Source organism: Haliotis cracherodii, unplaced genomic scaffold (genome assembly GCF_022045235.1).
Source record: "Haliotis cracherodii isolate W230 unplaced genomic scaffold, xgHalCrac1.p SCAF_1, whole genome shotgun sequence".
Taxonomy (NCBI): Eukaryota; Metazoa; Mollusca; class Gastropoda; order Lepetellida; family Haliotidae; genus Haliotis; species Haliotis cracherodii.
The window spans coordinates 39,355,611-39,380,693 of NW_027266264.1; the positions used below are offsets into that span (position 1 = coordinate 39,355,611).

The window sequence follows — 25,083 nt, forward strand, 5'->3', positions numbered from 1 at the left end:
TGTTTTTATTTTGGAGTGCCTGGAGACCACTGAGGGAGTCTGTTAGGATGAGGATGTTTTGATGGTTTTTAGTTTGTTGGCTGTGGAGGGCTGTGGCCATGCCCATAAGTTCAGCTGTAAATATGGACTGGTTGTTTGGGAGCCAGTATGATTTGGTTTGCTTGTTTGGTTGTGAGGCGTGTACTCCGAAACCTGTGTGTTTGGAGATCGGATCTGAAGATCCGTCTGTGTAGATGTGGCACCAATTTGGCCAAGTCTTGTGAATGTATGCGAAAGAGGTGGTTTTGGCTATGTTGGGGTCTGTTTGCTTGTTTAGTATGTTGGATGGTGATGTATCTATCTTTGGTATTTGGAGTTTAGGGGTGAAGGCGTTTGAGGGTTTGGAGTTTTGTTTATGATTATTGAGTTGGTGCTCTTTTAGATAATGAGTAACTCTTTGTGAGATTGGGGTGAGGAGGGGGTATTGTTTTGTTAATGCTTGGGTTTTTAGGGCTGATGTTGCTTTTTAGGGTGTTTTCGATTAGAGGATTTGATTAGGACGCTGCCCAGAAGTTTAGGGTAAGTTGCTCCCTACTTAATTCTAGTGGGGTTTCTCCTGTTAGAGCCTGGAGTGATGTGAGAGAGGTACCTTGTCGAGTTCGGGTGATGAGTTTAAGGGTCTGATATTGGATGGAGTTATTTCTTATTTAGCAAATTGTTTAGGGTGTTGTAAATGGGTTCTAACACCGTTATCAAGCAAGTGATATACAGGGTGTGGTTGACAAGTATATATTTAAGTAGGAGGCACTGTTTATACAGTAGAGTAAATATTGTTATACTGGAGTAGAGAAGCCTGTTATGTATACACACGGGTAGTGATGACAATCATCGGTGAAGTCAGTGACATAAACAAAGGATGAAGCCAGTAATATAAACAACAGGGTTATGACTGATTTGAGTATTTGATGGTATGCCGGGGGCATTTAATAGCCTTGGTCACGGTTGATTGACGGCTGGAGTCTTGATGTTGATGGCTTCTTATAGTTTCCCGATTTTGATGATGGATGAGTATGGTTTTACGCTGCTTTTACCAATATTCCAGCAATATCACGGTGGGGGACACCAGACATGGGCTTCACACTCCTGATTTTGAAGTCTTTAAAGTTTGTGGTGACGGCTGTGACTCTCTCCCACTGAATGCTGTGGCTTGGGTTGTTACGGATGTGGTCTGATAGAGCTGATTTAGGGTCATCTTTGGAGACTGAGCTTTGATGTTCTTTTATTCAAGTTTTGAGGGGCCTAGATGTTTCTCCAATGTAAGCTTGTCCACAATTGCACAGAATTTGCTCCTGATGGTTCTAGCTTCTGGCTGGATGGTGGTTTCCCTATGGCTTTAACTGTGTTCTGAACAGTATGACTTCCCTTGAAAACTACATCAATGTTGGCCTGTTACTTCAAGAGTCTCTGGATTTTGAGGCTAACTGTTCCAAAAAAGGGGAGGCTGATCACAAAGGGTGCAGACTGTTGACATGGGTATTTCTGAGATTTCTTGGGGATGTTCTGTATCATCTGTTGTTCTAGTTGCTCAGGATAGAGGTTATACTGTGTAAATACTTTATATAAAAAATAAAAGTGTTATTCCTCCTCATCAGACATTAATTGTGCTGAAACCCAATCCTAGTAAGCCTCTTTTAATAAGCATGGAGTTCTCTCACACAATAACCCTCAGATATGTTTTTGAGAACTGATACGCATTAGAACCCATGTCCAATGTAGTAAAGCTTTATGACATCTGGAAGAACCTAAACAACTACGCTATGAAATGTGGTCATTCTGGAACGTGTGGTGACATATTTGTATAAAGACAGATGACTTGATATTTAAAAGATGTCCTAGGTTTACTCTTGATCCACCCCGAGACTTATAATAATGATCTCATTTCAGGCTTTACATGAACATTTCAACAAACACTAAGTTTGGTAAAACTTCAAACTTTATTTCCCATTTGAGAATGTGTGGCACAACTGTCATTAACACGAGAACAGGGAACTGAGATTCTGCCATAAAGGCAGCCACACTGCAAGTCCTTAGAATTCATGATTGGCTGGTCATTCACCCATGTTCGCCTAGCCTCTCTACCATTACTGTAATAATTTAAGATGTTACAACTTACTGGCAGGACATTATATTTCAAAGTCATATGAAATTATTTTTCAAGAGGCTGAATGTCCCACAGTTGGAATAAAGATGTTTGTTGGGATGTATGGACAAATGAGGGAGAAAATGTGAAGGCTGGTGCATTTTGGTTTGACCAAACATTCATGGACAGGTTTGCTCAACCTTTGAGTAACACCACTCACAGATTTCTTCATTGAAATGACAGAGCTGCAAATTGAATGTAAATCATCAGGTAGCTCATCTGAACAAATCATAGACACCTGAATCAGAACAGAACCCTTCTTCTACAGGTGACGTTGTGGTCACCAAATATTGTTTTACATACATCGGAAATGGGAAAGCTTCCTTGGTATAGTATTGTTACAGATAAAATAAAACATATGAAATACAGGCATGATCAAAGTAAAAAAAGGTAAAACAAACATGTATTGTAAATACATATAACCAGGACAAGTACCAGTATTCTTCCAAAGGTAGTCAAGCAGATGTACCCATCAGTGCAAGCATAATGGTAAATGGTAAATTTCTTGCTAAAATGACTCTAGGTGAGCTTAAAATCAGGATCTTACATTTATCATTTATTCAAACAGTTATTTAACAGTTATTCAAAGGTTGAGCAGTCTTTTGAAAATAGTCAAAACAGTTTATCTTTGAACGAAACAAATGTCTTCACATCTTATTGCTCAGTGAAAGTTAAGTTGTCTTCTCCACAAGTAAGATCAACTTCGAGCTAGGAATGATAGAAGACCATCTCTAGAGTAAGAAAATAGCACACATTATTTACAGGTAGTAATCCGTTAATGAAGATGATAACAGTCAACAATATGTACACTGGATGGCACAAAGTGTCAGTCTGTCTACAGATTGACACGGACTGTATAAGAGGGGGAGCTTCCCTTTAAGGTCAGGTGGCAAACAAAGCACAAAATCAATTCTGACTAAAGTAGTAGATCCTCCATTACAGACATTTCATAGGAACCAAAGACATCTATTCTTAATATATTATAGAACACCTTTTCATAGCCTTTGTCTGCTGATGACTATACCAGTCCTTGACTATTTGGCATTGGCTAGGTCACAAGATGTTTCTATGGTAATCAAAGTATTCAGTGTGTTTTGTTGCACAGACGTTAAGTCTCCCCCTACTCATATTTCTACTTCGTAAGTTATCCTTACAAACAAGTCATCAAGAATCTGTGGAATCGGAAACAATAGAGCATGACTATAATCTCATATATCTTAAAAATTGAGAAACTTGCATATGTCTAGTCTCTTTAAGGCCAACTTCAACTTGTCTATTACTTGGATCACATATTTGCTTAGACTAATTCTTAAAATGTGCAGAAAGGAAAACAACAGTTAATGTATTCACTGCTGGTCTCAAGCCTCTTGTACAACACTGTTTGAAGTTGTCCTCCAACTTCATGGTCCATCAGACCCAAGTAACAGACAAACACTGGCCTAAGTCTGTAACTAAAGTAATGTATTCTATGTGACAAAAAGTAGACTATCAGTTGTAATCATAAGACTGTCACAAAATATCTTATATATACATGTACATACATACATACATACATACATACATACATACATACATACACACATACATACATACAAAAAACCACCTGAATTACCCTTACAAGATCAAAACAAATATCACCTATGCATCAGATTGAATCACTTCTTCAGGTGCTTAACAATTCCTCCAGCAATATGAAATATCAAAACATGTTCTACAGACTTAGCTAGTCAGGTATTTTACACCCCAAAAGACATACACAATACCATCCAACTATGCAGAAACTACTAAATACTCTTATACTCTTGTGTGTAGAAAGTAACAAATAAGACATGCTGTACAATACAGAAAAGAACAAACTCAGCTATCTATGCCAACTTGAGTATTTCAAACAGAATAAATACATTGCAGTGATGCACAAGCATGCAAACTACTGGCTAACATTGGCACTGTGACAAAAAAACAAAAATCAAAATTTTACTAAAAATACAAATGAAGCAGTAATGGTGAAAATGTACTTTCCTCACACCCTGTAGTCAAATCAAAGCTACAGAGTTGACAGTAGCAGAGATTTGTTTTATTAACAATGAAACTGTTCATACAGGATTTATCTAGTATGACATTTTTGACTAAATGTTTGATACATCTTGGAAGACGATTATAGTCTGTAAAAAATAAAAAATCCATTGCCTGCCACAGGCACTTTGTCTGAAATCCTGGAAAAAACTGTGGTGGATGATGACAGCTGTACGTGTTACACTACTGAGAAATGAAGTCAGCAAATGAAGTACACAAACCTGAACACAACCTAGGACATAATGGGTGTATACACTCAACAGGTAATGTAGTTATCACAGATTGATAATGCTTGGACTGAGGCACCGGTCTGCTGGACCGTGCCAGACACCTTGTCTGTACCAGGGGCATGGTGGTGGGTTACACTTCACAGAGTGACAACCTGGGAGAGGATTTGGGGGATGACTGCCAAGTCAGGGGGATGGAAGGATTAGATAAAAAAAATCACACCAGGATATCGCATGACATAGACAAATTAGACGCAGTGCTGATTGGTATGAAATGTTCATTCGCCAGTAACCAAAGGGGATGGTGAAATGAGTTATGAATACAAACATAAATAGAAAAATCTGCTTTCATCTCCAAGCTACTCAATTGAATTTAGAGAAAAAGCATGCTCTCTGTTTGCACTGTGAAACTTGTAGTGCCTGTCACTGAAAAGAACCTTCTTGTATAGTAACTAACGATATAAAGTTTCACAATTTGTTTAGATAAAAGATACTTCAAACTTCAAATGTAAATTTTTACAAATATGGCATGCCACATTAATGAGATCATGGAAACAATGAAAAATGAATTAACGCTTTTATATTCAAAATTCATACCAAGTATGTCTTTGGCAAAATAGGAATAGAAAATAAATATTTACACATATATGTATAAAAAAAGTTCACAAATGTCAGCAAGATTAACTTAGTTCTATACAATATCCAATATCAATGCCTGTATACCTGGTATCAATGTACAGATAATTAATGAATACTCTCTACATGATCGTGATGACAGGTGTGTGTGTGTGTGTGTGTGTGATGGGGGAGGGGGGGGGGGGGGGGGGGGGGGAGAGACGCCTATATACATGACAAAATACTCTCTGGTCCATGTACACTAAGCTGATTTACTCTTTATACCTGTGGATTTAAATCCCTAAATCACATAATCTCATCAAAACAAGAAACACTGTACAATACATATCAAATTACAACTGACAATGAATACGACAAACGCCAACATTAACCAAATACTGTAAACTGGCAAGAGAGGTGAATAGTTACCAACCTCTAGCATATATAGGACTGACTGAAACACCCTGGTGTTGGCTTACCTATGATGCAGTACACCTATCCACGTACACACTGTTTACAAACAGGGATGGTGACTATTCTGTAGCATCTGCTGCACGAATGCACAGTGCGCCTTCACTTCATCTCAGTGTCAAAGCTGTCCTAGTCATTAACAACAACAATAGATAGCTTGTGAAACAATACAATCTCCCTGGGTGGGTCTGTTGCCATATAATATAAGAATTAATCTGCTTATCACACATGCATACATCCACTCATAGCTCTGCCAATTACATCAGCCATCAGAGAGGAAAATATTATTTATGGAATGTCTACCCTCCACTACATGAAAGACACACTTCAATAGTAAGGTTTTAAGCTTGAGTTCAGTGGCAATGCACTCAAGGAAATCTTGGACAACAACAATGTTTTGATAAGTAATCCATGTGTGACAGATGGGGTGTGTATCTTGTGTGTAATGCTGCCCCAGGGTGTAGTTCTTCATCAAACATTCTAGAATTGTAGATTGATTTTGTTGTATGCCTGCAGGCTTGACAGTATGATGTATCCAATCCACAGGATGAATAGAAAAATACTTGTCATCCACTTGACTCCAGAACTGCGGCCACCAAGTTCTCCACCAAACAACTGTAAAAGTATCACCGCAATACAAATTTATAAAAATTCTAAAAGCATTTTTAAGTCATATGGATATCTGCCAATAAACAAGTTAGTTTGAAACAGGCTGACTATGATAAATTAACTGGATCTTGCACTTGGCTTACCAAGGCAATGTTGGTAGTTGTAAACAAATGTTGCGTATCATTAAGCACAACTGTTGCTTATATGCATTGTAAAGATGATGGCAATTGGAAGTACTGTTTCTTCATTGCTTGCTATTTAACAAGAGGCCCACAGGGCCTTATCGCTCACTTGGACATTTACGCAATCATGACAAAATATACATTTGCATTGTACATGTACATAATACCGCAAATATTTCGTAATTTTGACTGTCAGCATTTTAAATAGGTGGATGGCAAATCTGACAGCATGAACATGTATTTCTCTAGATACAAATACATACTCATAAACACATGCTTACACTAAAATCAAACAATGTAATATGATTTTAGTACAGATTGCTTATGATTGTTTCTTCAATTGTCATGTTAATAGTTGCTTGTATGCACAACAGATGACATGCATGTAATCTCTACTTGTCTATGATAACTAGGGCTATTCATGATAACTAAAGGAGTCAGCAGGGACACTTGATCAACTTACCTTTCTCCGGAGTAGTAGCAGTAGTATACAAATTGTGCCACATACTCCAAAGATGATGACGCTCTGAGTAAGGTTGGTGCTTTTCACGTGATATGATTTCTGATGGTACAATGCATACATGGTGCTGAGTACCCACGGCAGCCCAAGACCCAGGAACACGTTGACACTGTTACTGCCTGCACACATATACAAGAAGATTGTTAAGTTCAACTTGAATAGAAATGAAAAGAAAAACTTAATTAACCAACTCTTGGTGGGCACTTTCAGTTCAAATAAGCCTCTTCAGGACATAAATAACAGATAATATAATTGCAGTGTATGATGTCATAAAGTAACAGAAGAAGAGCCATCAGGAGATGACATCTCCCCCTGATCTGGTGTAATTTAGAAATCAAACAATAGTCATCATTGCATATAATTCTAAGAATACTACATCCATTACATCATTTCCATAAATTCCTGTTTTGGCTGTCAATCACACTATAAATTTATTTAAATTTTCAACAGACGTCCTCTTCAATGTATCTACATAGTTGTGAGGTAAATCCTATCTCTTTGTTATTACGAGTTATGTCCCTTCTAAGCCTCTCCTATGGACCAATCAGATTCCACCTCTCGTATAACATGCATTTGTTTCAAACAAAATGGCAACGCCGAGTCAGGACGATCTGATCGTTAATCAAGATGTATATTGTGATAAAACGGGTCTTACATCGCCAAGATTAAAAATATGAAAAGATTTGGGAGATTGTTGGCAAAGAGTTGGCGGTGCACATGCTTTGCAAATCTTGCAATCAACCAAAATCTGCATGAAAGTCTACAAACCGGATTTCAATTTCGTTGCACGATTAGGAGATAAACATGCTTTGTTTTCAATGTAGAGCTAGGTTACCTGTAGATTTAACCCCGCTAAATTGAATTTGGAACCGAACGCGCAGCAGGGAATTGGCTCAGATTTTGCGGGATGAACCAGGAACCCTAGATATGTTAGCAACTGAATGAGGAATATGACGTTCGTCTTGATCTAAACTTGTCTTGAGCAGTGGACAGGAGATTGTTGATGTAGCGGTGTAGCCTTATAAGATGAGCGAACCCGATGACAGGTGAGATAATCCTGGTGAATAGCCAAAGGGAAATGGAGATGCCAAAGGGAAGAACGTTAAATTTGATAACTTTGCTTGTTGACTGCAAATCTTAGGTAGTGCTGGTAACTTGGATGGATCAGATGGAGGGGAACGTGAAGGTAAGGGTCTTGTAGATCTATGCTCACTATCCAATCTCCTTGTCTGTGAGACTTTCCTAACTTCCTGACGGATTCCATCTGAAATTTTGTGGTTTTATCAAATATGTCTTGTTGAGTACTTTTAGGTCTATGATCATGTGCATTTCTGTAGAGTTTTTCTTTGAAACTAGGAAGACTGGAGAGTAAATTCCTTGGGTGGTGTCTGATTGCTTTAGTGCTCTGATTGCTCTCTTCTTCAAAAGCTTGCAGATGGCTACGTTGGCTGCCTTAATTTTGCTCCTCCTAGATGGAACTGGGGTCCTACTGGATGACTGATGAGACTTGGTCTTTTTCAGAAATGCAACTTGTAGCCTTTCTCGATCACCAGTCGTCTATGATCTGCTTCCAATGTTTGGCGATTTTTTTGGAGAGGACACCAGATCGGACCCAGAAGGGATGGGTTCTGAATGTTGGTAATCTGTAATCGTGGTCCATGTGGAAAGCTAGGTTGACAAGATCAGGAGATTTGGGGAGAGCTGGTACAGCATCATTTCTGTCGGGGACCCCCTCTGGAGGCACCTCTACCTCTGCCTGTTACTCTGTTGGAATGTTTGCTCGTTCCTGCCATAGTTGGAATGTGAAGATCTTCCTTGACTGAAATGGCCACGAAAAGAACCATGACCTGATGAATCTTGTCTTCTCTTGGGAGAGATATGGTGGGCTTGATGTTCGGCAGGGCGTTTCTGTATCTTGCTAGCTGAAATGATGGTTGAGTTCTGGAACTTCTGAGTAGTAGATCGGGGTATCTCGTCTATGACTGAATGTAATCTTCCATTAAACATAGTTGGGCGATGATGGTCTGTGACAGCATACTCCTGCTAAGAGGTTCCAGGATCAGTTGGCGTTTTTGTTGAACCAGATGTTGTCATTGCATCAGTAGCATCTGTGCGGACATCCAAATCTGAGTGGCCTGGAGGTCTTGTTGCATTTTAAGAATATGATCCAGAGAGCTGTGGATAAACCCAACCTGTTCCATGACCATGTCAACTGTTGTGTTCTTGGACAACTCCGCTTGATGGTTGACTGGTGGGATGACGTATCTGATACCCGCGGCGACCCAATTAATGTAGGCGTTAATACACAGGACCTCTTTGTTGACCAGATCGGATCCAGATCCTTGAACCTGGCTGAGTCCATGCTCTAAGTCCTCTTGACCAATTCCTGGTAGTCGTCGTTGATAACGGGCCAACCGGGAAGAGGGGGAGTCAAGCATCTTATAAGCACTCATGCTGATAGGCACAAGACCGAGTCTAATATTGCTCACATTTATGGATGAGTTTATCTTGTTGATAACATCATCTGTTAGGAAGGGTATGTAATGTATCTGACTTGATCTAAGGTTCCTCATAACCTGCTTGTTCCATTCTGGGGTTAGAGATGGACTTGGAGGGTTGTAGGGCGGGCATGAGATGATATAGTTCCTGAATAATGTCTCTGATAGACATTTGGCTATTTGGTCTAAACATGTCCTTAGAAGCGGAATCATTGACTGATTCAACTTAGGGCTGGACCCCTTAGGCTGGCTTGCATGAGGGAGAGCTACGAGTGCTATTGGTAGAGCTGCATGCTTCTCCTGCAGAATACCGTATATTTTGAGGACCAGAAAAAAGATCCCATAGAAAGGGTCAGCTTATGTATGGGTTACATCTTCCTCAAACTCTTTTTCTTTTGGTACAAAAACTACATCGTATCGCTTCAGGTGAATAAACAACGCTATAACAAACTTTGTCAAAGAAAATGTGAAATTTGAGATTTAACATAACTGTTAACTGATGACGCAATCCCCGACGAGCTGTCGAATGCTGGGCAAGTAAGAGTAGCAGTAAGAGATGGTGCACGCTTGTACAACCTTACATCATCTACATGATAGTATTTGACATGTCTATTATTTTCATGTTGTGGTTTGTTACTGTGATGCTTATGAGAAGCACGTGAATCACGCTCTGTGCATTCATGACTTCTATAATAAGGTGAAGTTCTGTCTGATACCCTTTGTTTGCTAACCACCTTCCTGTCTGACCTTGTTGATTCAGCTTGGCTATTGTAAGGTGTTATGTCATGAATGGTGCTTACTGGAAATGCTCGGACGTATGTTAGTGACCCCCATGTCAGAAAGGTATGTCACACTTAAGACACTTTTTCTTTCCAACTTTTGGACGTAGTAGATTTGGACTTTTTAGCCGATCTTGCTGCTCTAGATGTATCAGGTGTCTTACCCAATGCCTTGTACAGATCATCAAAGTTTGTCTTTTAAAAGCCCTTGCAATAATTACATCTAGAATTGGGGGAGCATGTGCTTTTTCTACATGCATTTCATTTTGGGTGTGAGTCTCTGATATTTTGGTCGATGCCACATCCCGTATAGAGTCCCACCGGTGGTAGAGAGAGAGAGAGTCCATCTCCCACAATATGTTTTACTAACTAATTACCTCCCTGACCGATCTTTGATCTTATATCCCCTTGTTGTGAAGCTGCTACTGTAGGATGTTGTAGTAGTCAAACTTGAAGATTTAGTGGGGTCATAACCAATGTTTATTTTTTCTGATTGTTGACATCTGGACATACAGGAAAGAAGTGATGTGTTCCCGCCTTGCGCATGCGCATTTGCGCTTCCTTCCAGGGAAAGAATTAACCTCACAACTATATAGATAGATTAGGCAGTGAAGAGGAAGTCTGTTGAAAATTTAAATAAATGTTTAGTGTGACTGACAGCCAAGACAGGAATTTATGGCAATGGTGTAATAGAGGTATGGTATTCAAAGGAATTATGGAGTTTAGCTACTTATACCCCACTTTTGTTTCATACCCATACCCTCAGTTCAGTGAAGAAAAAGATAATGCTTTTCAGTAGTTATCAATATCCCAAATCATCAAAAGGCACCAGTTCACCAGTTGACTGATCTGTATAGCACGTTTCATCAAGAAATATTAAACAGTTCTGGAATTTAGCTCTGGAAACTAGCACTACCCTTATTTTCATTTTGTATGAGTCAAACTTGTCATTATGAAAAAAAAAAGCACAAGTAAATAAATGTTCAAAATCATCAAAACGCACTGGTTCACCACTAGACTCATGTATATCAAAAGAATATTCAACTGTTTAGGAGTTCTGCTCTGGAAACGGAAAACGGACGATGGACGGACATACTGCTCGCTAGGATAACAATGACATCACATAACCTACAGCAATGAAAATAAATCAGCCCATAACTGTACTTAGCTTTTAAGTAATCATTTGTTTTTCAGTTCGATTGTCAATTTTACCCATGTACAAACTAAAATGTGACAATGACAAGCTGTCAGAAAATAAGAAAAACATTTTTTTAAGACTGTTTCCACTTAAGTTAAGTTCTATAATATGCAGTGACATGATCATCTACCATGTTCCCTTTGTATTATATTTGTTCTGTAACATTTGGAAATTTGTTTCATTTATATGACATTATCTTATGTAAATGAACACACAGAATGATAATACAGACATCATTACTGGCACAAGCAATATTTATTTAGATCAGAATAGGTTCTGACTTTTGAACATAAACTGTCCCTGTACAACATTTTTTGTTTTCTTTGTTGTTCAACACCGCACTCAGCAATATTTCAGCTGTATGACAGCAGTCTGTAAACAACCAAGTGTTGACAAGACAATCCAGTGAATGACTTCATGCGCATCAATCTACGCAATTGTGAGACGATGACATACATCTGATTACCAGATCCTGTGAGTAGCCTCTTACGAAAAGCATGTGTTGCTGAAGACCAATTCCAACCCGAATCTTCATTAGGGACATGCAATCTGTGCTGAAGACCAATGTTGGAAATAGACATCGGCCTGTAGGCCTGAGTCCGACAGATTTGTTCTCTGGCTGACAGTTTTAAATTTTAGCAGGCGCTTACAGCCTGCAGTTTATTTTAAGCTGTGAACGTGGTAAATGAATCATGACACTGAGATTGCTCAGTGAAAATGGGTCCATCTTCAAAGGACTTTGCTCATTAACTCTTTCAACATTGCAGGCCAGTCTACTGGCCATGACTTAGCCATGTCAAAATAATATATTATGTCATGAACCTACCTGTCATATCTTTCATTTATTGAATCTATCATTTATTTTATTTCAATTTAGCATATTTTATCAATAGATTTATAATTATTAACTATTCCCTGCAATGTTAATGAAAAGAATAATCCGGGACACATGCTTCGACAACAGGTCCATATCGAACATGTCCAAAAAGCAATATAACGACGTTTTCAAGCAAATCATAAATAAATTAAATAAAGTAATAAATAAAATAGTTACTATTTACATCGTGCAATTGTGAAATTTAAGTCAAACAAAATCTCAGCATTTATCGCCTCAATTTTAAGGTTCGGACACGATAATTATTGCCAAAATATATTCATGAGAAATCCTTGTCACAGGTCATAACCGAGCATGATATGTCCCTGGTGTTCCATGTTTTAAACATAGGTCGCTATTTCCTGCTTAAAACATTAAAAAAATGTCTAAATTTGAAATATATCATACATGAGAACGGTATCTAGTGCTGTAATTTCATTGACTGAATGAGGTCATGTGCTTGATTTTGACCAATCACGATCCTTATACTAGATTACGTCAAAAGTGTCATTAGAAGTAAATTTCTATCCAATAAAATTGCATGTTACAATGATGAAAATATTCTTGGCAAGGTTACTGTAATATCTTTGATATTCAGAGTTCTCAAATGATACCAAACATCGAATAAATCTTTGCATGTGTTATTTATACAAAGCTTTGAAAATGGAGGTATTTCCCTGTATTTTCTTACGTCACTAAGTGGAAAGCTACTATTATTGTGAAATATGTGATGATAGATTGTACTTAAAATTCTGCTTTCATCTTTTTCTAATTACGTTAACAACGAAAATAAAAAAAGAAATAAGTTAGTGGATAGCTCTATTATTAAAATTGCTGAAAATCATAAACATTCTAACCCAGATATTCACGGGTACATGCACAACATTCAGATTAATTACAGACATCCTAAAAAAGTTGACTGCTTTTGGTTACATACCCGTAACATTGCCTATGGCGGCGTCAGCGTGCTCATCTTGCTTGGCTGCTGTTCGACTAGCAAATGTATCTGGCACACTGGTCCCAAGTGCTATAATTGTGATGCCAGTCACACTTGTCTCCAATCCAACCACACATCCCAGAAGATGGCCCAGCTGAAACAACATGCCATACAAGTATGATAGATGTATTGATGTATTGTATCCTAAGTACAATAGTAAATTTTGTGTTAGCTAGGATTTTGTAAAACCTTGCTTCCATTATTGCTGAATAAGTCCAACAAACACAAGCAGATGCGGGAATATCCAAATATTTCTTACATAATACATGAAAATGAGCATCTTTGGTATTCCAGTACATTATATCTTGGGGACAACATATGTGCAGGATTTCTACGAATACATTGGTCCACTTGATGAATGTCAGCAAAACATGTTTAACAACGAAAGATGTCTGCATGTAGTTGCAGCCCCTTCAAAGCTATTTCATCAAAACTTTCGGATCTTGACCTTAATTTTTCAAATTCTTGAGATCCAACAATTACACATATCTCACAATTGTAAAAATGAAGGTGCAACTGTAACAGGCAATGAAGGATCCAACCATGTTTAACATTAACTTCAAATATGACCTTGACCTTTGATAGACATGCCAACCTTTTCAAAGCAGACCCCATCCTAAAATCTATAACTGAGTTTAATGATAACTGCATGAATACTTTTTGAGAAATTCACAAACATTTTAGTGACATTGTTTTTATCTTAACCTTTGACCTTAATAGCCTGTGCCTATTAACTAGTTCAATGTGAAACAAGTCAACTGTTGGATATCCTCTTATTTCAATAATCTTTGCACCATATTCAAGAGAAAATATGACACAAGCAATTTTCACAATTACCTCAACAGTGACATAAACGCAATTGACATTTCATGTGGTAAGAGTTAAATAGTAATAATATTGCCATTTATGTACTGCTAACCTCAACACCTAAGTGTTGCCAAAGATTACAAAAGTAAGAAAATCTATAAATATTTAAAGCCAGTGCAACAAAACAGGTATGTCTTTAGCTGTTTCTTGAACTGACTGAGGAGAAAGTGATCTTAAATCCACAGGCTGTGAATTTCACTCAGCAGCTGCATTAGGCAAAATTCTGAATGCATCTAGTTTCACTTTAGGGACCTCAAGCAACATCTGTAACTTGAGTGTAGGGGTCTTAAAGGACAGTCCTCTTTCACTAGATCACAGTTAAACTGGGTCTATGCCACTGACACACTGATATGTGAATGTGAAGATCTTGAATCATCATCCTTTGCTTGACTGGAAGCCAGTGAAGGGACTTAAAGGTCAGAGTGATGTGACAAGATTTCTGGGATTTTGTTACAATTCTTACAGCACAATTTGGGATGTTTTGCAGCCTTTTTTATGTGTTTTGTTGGTTGGTTTGCTGTTTAACGCCAACTCAGCCATATTCCAGCTATATGACGGCAGTCTGTAAACAAGATGTACATTTGCATTGTATATGTATATAATACTGCAAATATTTCGTAATTTTGACTCTGTCAGCATTTAAAATGGGTGGATGGCAAAAATAACAGCATGAACGTGTATTTCTCTAGGTACAAATGTAGCATAAAGATCTGAACCGTTTCCATGTTATGATCCAGGATAAATCATATTAAATAAAGTACTAAATTCTCTTCAGAACAAACAAATGTATACAATGTATCTGTTTATTATAGGGTGGGAATAACATCGGTTTGCATGTTATGGTCAAGATTCTAACGCCTCTGGGAGTGCCGGACAGATGAACAGAAGGGCCAGTCCTGGTAGCATATGTGCATTCCTCTCATACTCTCAATTGTACAGTCCCTGGGGGTAGGGTTCAGTCCTCCATTTCTCCAATTTGAATCCCCACCAGTGCTTCCAACCAAATTTGGTTGATAACTATCTCTTTGTTCCAGAGAGGAAGTCGTTTAAAGCAATGTAGCCAAATTACCTCTATTTGGCCGCCCATTAGACCCTTGGGGAGTCAGCCCCTCCATTTGTAGAATTTTGAATCCTCACCACTGGAGAATGCCTCCAACCAAATATGGTTAATATCTATCTCTTAGTTCCAGACGAGAAGTCGTTTAAAGCAATATAACCAAACTACCCCTATTTGGTCCCACCCCGCAGCCCCACCATTTGTACAATTTTGAATCCTGACCACCAGAGAATGCTTCCAACCAAATATGGTTGATATCTATCTCTCAGTTCCAGAGGAGAAGTTGTTTAAAGCAATCTTGACAAATTACCCCTATTTGGCCCTGTCAACACCCTAGAAACTCTCAGGAGACAATGCATCATTGTGCTGTTCCATGATGAGTAACATCTCAACACCTAGGTGTGGTAAAAAGTGGATCGTTTTTCTATCCACTGTGATATAGTTGGGGTTGATCTTTTGTCGTCTTCCATCAGGGTCACTTGAGACAGGTTTACAGTAATTTTATGAAACTCGTGAATAGTTGTGGTATACCACAACTATTCACGAGTTTCATAAAATTGGTTTTACACGGGAGCGAGTTAAGTATTTTATTTATTACTTGCCATTTATAACATTTTTAGAATTATACTGTTGAGTGTGAAAAGGCTGACACCTACACGATCCACGGCATAATCCAATTGAGTTTAAACAAAATAATACTTCAAACACGTCAAAAATTGAAACGTATGAATATAATACCAAACATGGGCCCACCTTTAGAATTCAGGCGTCCGTTCCACAAAAGTATCGTAGCGTTAAGGTTATCGCAACTCACATACTTTAACTAAGACCAACGGCTGTCATTGTGCTACAGTACGAATGCCTTGTGGAATGGGGCCTTGCACCTCAAAGTTTACAATCACGTCACAATACCCGATGACGTAATTTGTGGAATTTTGTTGCAAGATCCTTTGGGGAAACAATGCCATGTGACGTCAGCCTAGCAACAAGGTTGCTGGGGTCATCGAGTGTGCATAAGCTCCTCTCAGTGATCTATCATCTCCACACACAATGTCGTTGAATAAGCCAAGGGATGTTGAGAGCTTTCAATATTTGTTCTAGAAACGTGTTCCAAGAGTACATAAGCACGCGTTTTGGTATTACACAATGTGTAATACAGCTGTATGTTTATTAAACGGGTGATCTCTTCATGGGCAAGTAATAAATGTTTCAAATGAAAAGTATGTTTCTGGATTTGGTGCATGTGAAGAAAAGGCTGCCTTGGAACCATCCATGCATGAAAGCTAGTAACATATTCAGTTTAACTTGAATGGATAATGGAATAACAATAAAAGTAAAATCAAGCAATTGCAAAAAGGTTAAACAATTATAGCTTAACTGAGCTGGTTTGAACAGAAGCAATGTTCAAATACATTCGTTTACTGATACAGGAGTAGCAATGCCACTGTCATGTGACTGTAGAACTACAGCTGGTTTATGTCTTCATGACATCACTCACCTGTTCCACCACAGCTGTCATACCAGCAATGAAAAGCAGGGAAATCACAAATGCAGGCCAGGCTCCAAGATAAGACCTACAACACATTGATACATCCCAAGTGAAAACACTGCAGTGTACCCATCTTCCCGAGGCAAGAGAGTTAACTGACTATGAAAGTCAAGTCTCCACCCTTGTCGAACTAGGTTGGTATTATGGAGTTACTTTTTGGCTGGACTAATGAGTCTATGCATGGTCCAATCAAAATTGCGCATCAAAATCTAAATCCGGTTCGTAAACTGTTGTGTAGATTTCAGACAATTGCAGGATTTGCAAAGCATGTACACTGCCAACTCGTTGTCAACAGATATTTTACAAATCTTTCCATATTTTTAATTAAGGTGCTCACGCAATTTGATTCACTTTGTAATGTAAGACAGACACGTTTTATCACAATATAGATCTTGATTATCGATCAGATCATCTTCAGTGGGTGCCACCATTTTGTTTGATACAAATGCAAGTGATATGAGAGGTGGAATCTGATTGGTCCATAGGAGAGGCTCAGAAGGGACATGACTCGTAATAGCCACTGGTGGCGCTACGATCGAGCCCAGGAATTCCAGCCTAGTTCGGCAAGGATGGAAACTGAACTTTTAAAAGTCAGTTAACTTCCTTGCCTCGGGAAGATGCACTGTACCTAGCCTGGATACATAGTGAACACTCAGCTTTGATATTCAAATATTTTCTGCATAAATTTGAAGAACTAAAAACAAACTTAGAAAATCATGATGATTTGATCATATATATGTCAAAGTAGATCAGCTTCTTCAGTTTGACAATTGCAAGGAAAAGTTTAACAAGCCACATATCATTGTGAGAGAATTTAAGAGCATGATCAAAACACAAACATAAAACTTTAATGGTTGAGAAAACAACACATAAATGTTGAATCCCACTACTAACTTAAACATATACTTAGTTTCACTCCATGTTGAATTTTTCATGTGCAAAGTCAATAACGTTAGTCCGACTAGTAAAAGGTGTCCTGAGGTATATGTGAAGAGAACAGCCATTTTGAGAAGTGATGACACTAGGTCAAATCTATTCCTGAGTTACATGAAATTTCACAATCCAGTGAGAAATAGAAAAGTCTCGCCTACCAGTAACTGGTTTCAATAAATAAAAAAAACAATCAAATCACTGAACCTTAATTTAGACAAAAGCACTTCATGGACCTGCTGCATAGCACAGTTTTAGTTACATTGGTTAAATGACAGAAATGTTTGTATCTCATTAGATGTTGGACAGGTCAAGGAATCAGCTCACACAGACCCTCATGCCAGGTGACCCTACAAAACGAAGATGATTCACTTACGTTGGTGGAATTAGTGCACAGAAGATTTTCCAAAAGAATGTGAAGAAATGCATGAAGTAGTCAAACCATTTGGGAGGTACATCATTGCCATCATCATCTGTGCTTCCTCCCACAGTCATGGCACTGAAATACACAACAAGATACAAATATGCAACAAACCCTGTTGATGTTCTTCAACCACAAATCATAACTTGAAAGCAAACACACAGTGTAATGTACTGCACAAGTAACCCAAACATAAAAAATCCATCAAAACAATAATCCAGTGATAAGAGCTCCTCTCCGTTGCAAGCCTACAAGGGTTAATCTAACAGTTTATGGCCTCACATAAAAAATTGTTCATAATCAAAATTGTTTGTATTTCTTAACATAATCTACTTCGACTTCAATACACTTGTTACAGTAATGCTCCAGCTATGTTGCCCCTACCCTAAAGATGTTTTCATCTTGGTCCTCTATTTTTTATAAAGGCCTTGACAGGAATCATTGTCATTGTTACTGGTTACCTAGGTGTGTCTAGAGAGTAGGTAAGTGACAAAACGAGAGGTTGCTCTGTCAGGAGTGTAAGGACCTGGGGATGCTATTCAAAAGTCCCAGTCTGCAGCTACAACCAAAGCCAATTGGCACATGTGAACAGGTGCATTGTCATGAAGCAGGTGCACACCAAAACCGAGCCTTCCTCCACACTCTTGTTTAATAGCTTTTCTCAACTGATGCAGTTCTGTGTCATAGTATTACCCACTGAGAGCCTGACCTTGCTGCAGATAGTCAATCATGCTATATACAAGGGGGCTGCTCGGTCGCACACGGAATGTCCTGCGGACGGGGGTTAGTTCTAGGGCCGTGCTGGCCTGCTAGGATAGGGCTACCCTGCGGGTAGAGAGGTGTTGAAGACAAGGAGCAGATTATTATTTTGTTTAGATGAATGATAGGGGTACCCTGCGGGTATGGAATGTGAACTGGTGGCTGCGCCGGACCAGGTAGGTAAGGAATTTTTGGGGGCCCCAAGCCATGTAATGCTGCTGCCTGAGGCATGGAATGGCTTGAGACGCCGAACTGTACCCTGCGGGTAGAGAGATAGGGCTACCCTGCGGGTAGTGGGATAGGGCTACCCTGCGGGTAGTGGGATAGGGCTACCCTGCGGGTATGGATGTGAACTGGTGGCTGCGCAGGACGAGGTAGGTAAGTGTCCTGCGGAGGGGGGTTAGTTGTAGGGCTACCCTGCGGGTAGTGCGATAGGGGGTACCCTGCGGGTATGGATGTGAACTGGTGGCTGCGCCGGACCAGGTAGGATAGTGTCCTGCGGACAGGGGTTAGTTCTAGAAATAATGTGCTTAAACCAAGCAGCCCCAAGGTGGTGAAGGGGTGGATGGAGGGTACCAAATTGACTTGACAGAACAATGGTTAAACGGCAAGATGGAACCTGAACGGAATTTACATAAATACACATGTGACGTCATTCCTTCACACTGCGCATGCCCGGTAGTGAAAGATATCATGGGAGTATATAAGAAATTAATCTACATGGATGTTGGTTTACGATAACACGGCTACGGGAGAATAATACTAAAACAAGGTCAATTGGCCTGACAAGAGTGATAAAAAACATTATAACAATTTAAAAGATTCACTGAGAGCGAGACCACCGGAAGTGGTAGTGTAAACAAACTGCCGTACGAGCACATGGCAAAGGATACAATAAATATACCAGTGGTGAGTGGTGAAGTAAAGGCGTTAGGGTTGAGATACTACGAGATGAACTGCATATAATGACATGGATGGTATTATCATTGCACAAACAAAAATATTAAATTCACATTTTGTGCAATGAAAACAGGACAAAGGGTAAAGGAAACAATATAATTTAATACACATTGGGATATATATGCTATATACAAGGGGGCTGCTCGGTCGCACACGGAATGTCCTGCGGACGGGGGTTAGGCCGTGCTGGCCTGCTAGGATAGGGCTACCCTGCGGGTAGAGAGGTGTTGAAGACAAGGAGCAGATTATTATTATGTTTAGATGAATGATAGGGGTACCCTGCGGGTATGGAATGTGAACTGGTGGCTGCGCCGGATCAGGTAGGTAAGGAATTTTGGGGGGCGCCAAGCCATGTAATGCTGCTGCCTGAGGCATGGAATGGCTTGAGATGCCCAAACGAGGTTGTGTACGACCGAGTGCCCCCAAAGATGAGTAAGATACATGATCACGAAACCTGATAACTGCAAACTAATACGAATATGGCACAGAATCTGTTTTGTAGATTAGGGTCCACATAACGAACGCTGTGCGTGAAGCAGAGTCTGTTCTGAAGTTCTAATATATCTCTGGAAACAGTCTGAATTCCAGCGGCCCATAGTCTTAATTAGGTGGTCCTCCACCCGGGCGCTAGCTGCGGTGGTGGCAGCACCGATACGGAACGAGTGCCCACTATAATCGTTTGAGTTAAAACCGGCCCTAGTCAGCACTCTGCTGAGCCAGGACAGAAACAATGCCCGTGTGATGGGCTGGTGTTGAGCGTCCACAAATAGTGCATCCTCACTTAGAAGCCTGGTATAGAAGAGCTTCCTCAAACTTGAGAATGGGCACAAGCGACTATTGGAAAACAATATTATGGGGACGCCTATACTCGAAATGGATCCGTCTTGGAAGCTTTCAGCAGGATAGTGCACTTTCTCTTAGCGAAGTCAAACTTGATGTCACTCAAACAAATATTAGCACTGGGATCAAACCTGGCACCACACATGATTTCTCCACATCTGAGAAACCCGAAAAAGGCAGTTAAGCACATGCATTCAATTACAAGGTCATTTAACGGTCCAAGTACTCCTGCACGCAGTGTACACACGATTCGCGCCAACACTGTGTAGGTGATGGGAAGTCGTTTTCTTGGAGTAGGGGCTTGCAACTTCTTGTAACCTCTGATGATGGACTGCAGTCTGTTCAACGCCCAGATCCACGATGGTCGAATATTGTGGTAATGCCACGTTGCAGGTAAAAGAACCTCACCCCAGCTAGGTAGGTCTTAACAGAGACATGTTTCAACTGCAGCACGCCATAACAATGGGCAATGAAGTACTGTAAATATACCTCGTTCACAGGAGGGAGTCTGTGATAGAACATGGTTTGAAACAGTCCGCAAGTCAGCAAGAACTTTATATAACAGGTCATACCAGTCGAATAGGCGGTCTGAGTACCCTTGCTGACGACCGCGGACCACAGTCTGTTGAGATGCGCATTCAGGGCCACATTACTTGCGAGCTGGGGGGGCACTGGAGTGGGTGTGGTTGAGCATGTGGCGCCAGGGCTTGGAACTTGGTGATCTGCAAACGAGATAGTGAATCAGCAATGTTATTATCTGAGCCAGGTACGTGATGGGCCAATACCACAAAGTTGTTGACTGCTGCTGTCCAAGTAAGTCGGCGCATGAGGGACATGATACCTTTACATTTAGATCTACCCTTCTTGATGATGAACACGGTAACCTGATTATCACAATGAAAGAGCACACGCTTTTTCTCCCAGAGATGACCCCAGAGAATAGCTGCCACGACGATCGGGTAGAGTTCCATGAAGGCCATAGACAATTCACCGGACATACTACATAGAACTTCCTCCGACCATTTCTCAGCGAACCAGGCACCTTGGTAATAGCCCCCGTGCCCCACTGTAGCCGTCGCATCAGTGAAAAGCTCAACGTCTGGGGTAGGTGAGATTTGGAGGTCGTGGAAGAGGGAAATACCATTCCATTCTATCAAGAACTTGTTCCACATAGCTAAATCTTTTCTACAATCACCTGACAAGCTAACATGGTGATGCAACTTATCAACAGTTGTGGAAAGTTTGATCAAGTAGGAGACAAACGCCCTGCCTGGCACGATCACTCTGCAAGCGTAGTTCAAGTGTCCGAGCAGGGAGAGAAGTTCTCTCTTGGTGCAACTTCTCTTTGTGGAGTATCTGCCCAGGAGCTCTGCTATGCGTTGCAGTTTATCTTGGGGTAACCTAGCAGTCATAAGATTTGAGTCAAGAATGATGCCTAAATACTCGATCTCTGTAAGGGGTCCCTGTGTCTTATGGAGAGCTAGTGGAATGTTGAGTCTCTTGAAGAGAGACAGTATAGTGCTCATGGTCGATTCAGCATCATGGCCTGGAGGGTCGATGACTAGGAAGTCGTCCAGCAGGTGTAGCACATGAAGGAAGTCATGATTGTGTTTCAGAATCCAGCAAATGGCCTGGGACAGAGTGTCAAATATTTTGGGGCTAGATCGGCAACCGAAGGCTAGCCTGGTGTAGAAATAGTACAGTCCTTCCCACTTAAACCCGAAATATGGCCAGTAATCCGGGCTTAATGGAATCTGCTTGAAGGCGTCAGTTATATCTGCTTTACACATGAGGGCCCCTCTTCCGAGCTGAATAATGATAGAAATGGCATGATCAAGTATTACGTAGGAAAGAGAACAGGATGTCTTGTCGATTAGTTGGTTGATGCTAGGGACGGTATCGTCATCATGGGGGGCCGATAAGTCCAATATCAAACGTTTCTTCCGAGAATATTTCCCCTCGGCAAGTCCAAGTGGACTAACCCTGTATGTGTCATAGGGTGACTCCTGGAAAGGCCCGATAACGTACTGCTTGGCACATTCTTTACTGACAGCTGCGGACACATCCACTGGATTTCTCCTGGCACTAAGGTTGTTGCGGCATTCCACTGTCGATTTAGGCACAGAGTCTAACATTGGATTGAATCCTGTCTCCAGGCCAGAAATGAGATAATCGAAGAAACACTTGCCTGGGTGGAATTGTAAGTCCGCTTTCAATCTCTCAATGTTAATAGGTGTTAGCGTCAATGTCTGCTTAGTACTTGCTCTGTCTAAGGCATCGTGTAGTCAATCCTTCTGTGCTTTCTGGCACTGTGTCTTGCCGTGCTTCCTTGAATGGCAAATGAGGCAGGTATGTATGAAAGGACACTGTTGGCGGCTGCAGCCGGTATCATTAAAGTTGTTACAGATCTCTTGTCCATCACGTCGAACGCGAGGTCTACCTCTTGAGTCTATGTGCGTGGCATTACTGTCAACGTTTCGTCGGTCATATGGAACATGTCTGTCTTGGGGCCTGACAATTGGTCTGCGAGCTGTAGCTATACTCGGGCAGACGTCGGTGCCGTGGGTTACACTTTGACACACTGAACACGTCCTGGTACGTCGCCCTGAGGAACACAGGCTGTTGAGTTTTGAGTCTCTCATGTCCCATCGAATGACAACTCCTTTTGCCTCAAAAGCTGCCACACGAGCTGCGAAAAGTTTGTGGTAGTCGTAGTAGCATGTCCCGCCGTACAGAGTAGCAAGTTCGATCACAGTCTGCTCGTGGCCATCTAGCTGTTTCCTTTTGGCATCATTGTTCTCACAATAAATGTCTTTGTAAATACCGAATGCCTGGATAAACTCTCCGAGTGTCAGTGTCCTATTCGGCCTGGGGTCATCTTTGAGCGAGTATACATTCCCCTCGAATTCAGTTACTCTAGTATCCAAACTGTCCTGGTTAGGTAATGTCAACAAAGCCAAATTAACATATTTACCTTCCTGGATCTTTTTCCTTAAGGTGGGGGACACTGTGTGGATATGAGGTAAGGAGTCTGATGGAACCTCTGTTGAGTTGCTAGCGGGGGTCAGGAGAGAAGTCTCGATACCACTCAGGGTATTCGATGTAGGGTGGCCTAGTAGAGGCATCGCGCTGAGCCCTGCGGTTGTGATCAGTTGTCTAAGTTCGGCAATTTCCTTTTGCAATCCAGCCACCGAGGGGATCACAGGGGCTGAATCTGTCAAGCTATATACGTCAGGCTGGGGAGTTGTTGGATAGGCTGATGAACAGATAATGGTACTTGGCAGGTTAGTGTTGTGATTGCTGCTTGGCAAGTCTTGTTGACACTCGGAAACGGAAGCCATGGTGTTTGTCGTCTCCGTTATCATGGTTATGGGATGTGACATAGAATTCCCTCGGTTGTTTTCAGTATACAGCTGGAACAGCAGCCGTCTGTTCCACGATGCAGGCACGCTGACACCTTGACTGGCGAGGCGAAGTCGAAGGTCAGCTATAGTGAGATAAGGAGCATTCCTAGTTCTGGTCATGCTGCGGTGGTCGCCATCTTGGTTTGGGTCAAGGGTCGCCTCGTTAACCCTAGCAGTACTTGTGTTGAGACTAGCAGATCTGCCGCGACGTCTGGTAGTCCTGTCAGCCATTTCAAAGCATAGGGCTGTAAAGAATCCCTCTGCTGACAGGGATGAAGATTGCAGATGGATAAGAAGTCGAATGGTGGTGTTACCAAATTGACTTGACAGAACAATGGTTAAACGGCAAGATGGAACCTGAAAGGAATTTACATAAATACACATGTGACGTCATTCCTTCACACTGCGCATGCCCGGTAGTGAAAGATAACATGGGAGTATATAAGAAATTAATCTACATGGATGTTGGTTTACGGTAACACGGCTATGGAAGAATAATACTAAAAGGGAGTAGTGCACTTTACCGGGCGCACTTTTTCAGATCCAATTAGCGCTGTGGGGGCTCGAACGCGCTTCGCCGGCTCACCGGTTCTGCTAATTAATTAGCCGACGCTCTACCACTGGACCACAGGCGCTATCACATGTAATCAGTGCTCGTTCAACGGGTCATTAGAATCCCCATTGACATGCTCGCGTAATCAGTAAACAATGAACTGCGCATACGTATGACGTCACGGTCCGCGCTCCCATTCATGTTTTCTTGAAACCACACCCGCAATTGTTTTTGTCAGCATGACCGACCAATGGGATTAAAAGGATTAACGCTTGTAAAGGTAAGAATTTATGGCTCACCCTTGCCCAAAGCAGGCTAACCCTAATGACCGAAAACGGGTGTTGGATCGTAAAGACGTGTAAGTTTCCCTAAGACCGATAAACGGGTGTTGGATCGTAAAGACGTGTAAGTTTCCCTAAGACCGATAAACGGGTATTGGATCGTAAAGACGTGTAAGTTTCCCTAAGACCGAAAAGGGGTGTTTGATTGTAAAGATGTGTAAGTTTCCCTAAGATCGAAAA

At 40.8% G+C, this 25,083-nt stretch overlaps 1 protein-coding gene and 1 pseudogene across 10 annotated transcripts in view; both read right to left on the reverse strand.

The window, feature by feature from the left end:
• Positions 1–5,296: 5,296 nt before the first annotated feature.
• The window catches only part of LOC139477800 (sodium/calcium exchanger 2-like), a 194,231-nt gene continuing 174,444 nt past the window's right edge, over positions 5,297–25,083 (reverse strand). For all 10 annotated transcript variants that reach the window (XM_071260235.1, XM_071260225.1, XM_071260230.1 and 7 more), the window contains 5 exons: positions 18,002–18,124; positions 16,645–16,720; positions 13,163–13,316; positions 6,820–6,995; positions 5,297–6,180 (listed from right to left, as the gene is read on the reverse strand). In XM_071260235.1, the coding sequence (XP_071116336.1) occupies positions 6,046–6,180; positions 6,820–6,995; positions 13,163–13,316; positions 16,645–16,720; positions 18,002–18,124 (664 nt within the window). In that variant the 3' untranslated portion in view covers positions 5,297–6,045. The remainder of the gene's footprint in view (positions 6,181–6,819; positions 6,996–13,162; positions 13,317–16,644; positions 16,721–18,001; positions 18,125–25,083) is intronic.
• LOC139470757 (uncharacterized) lies at positions 20,269–21,777 on the reverse strand (annotated as a pseudogene).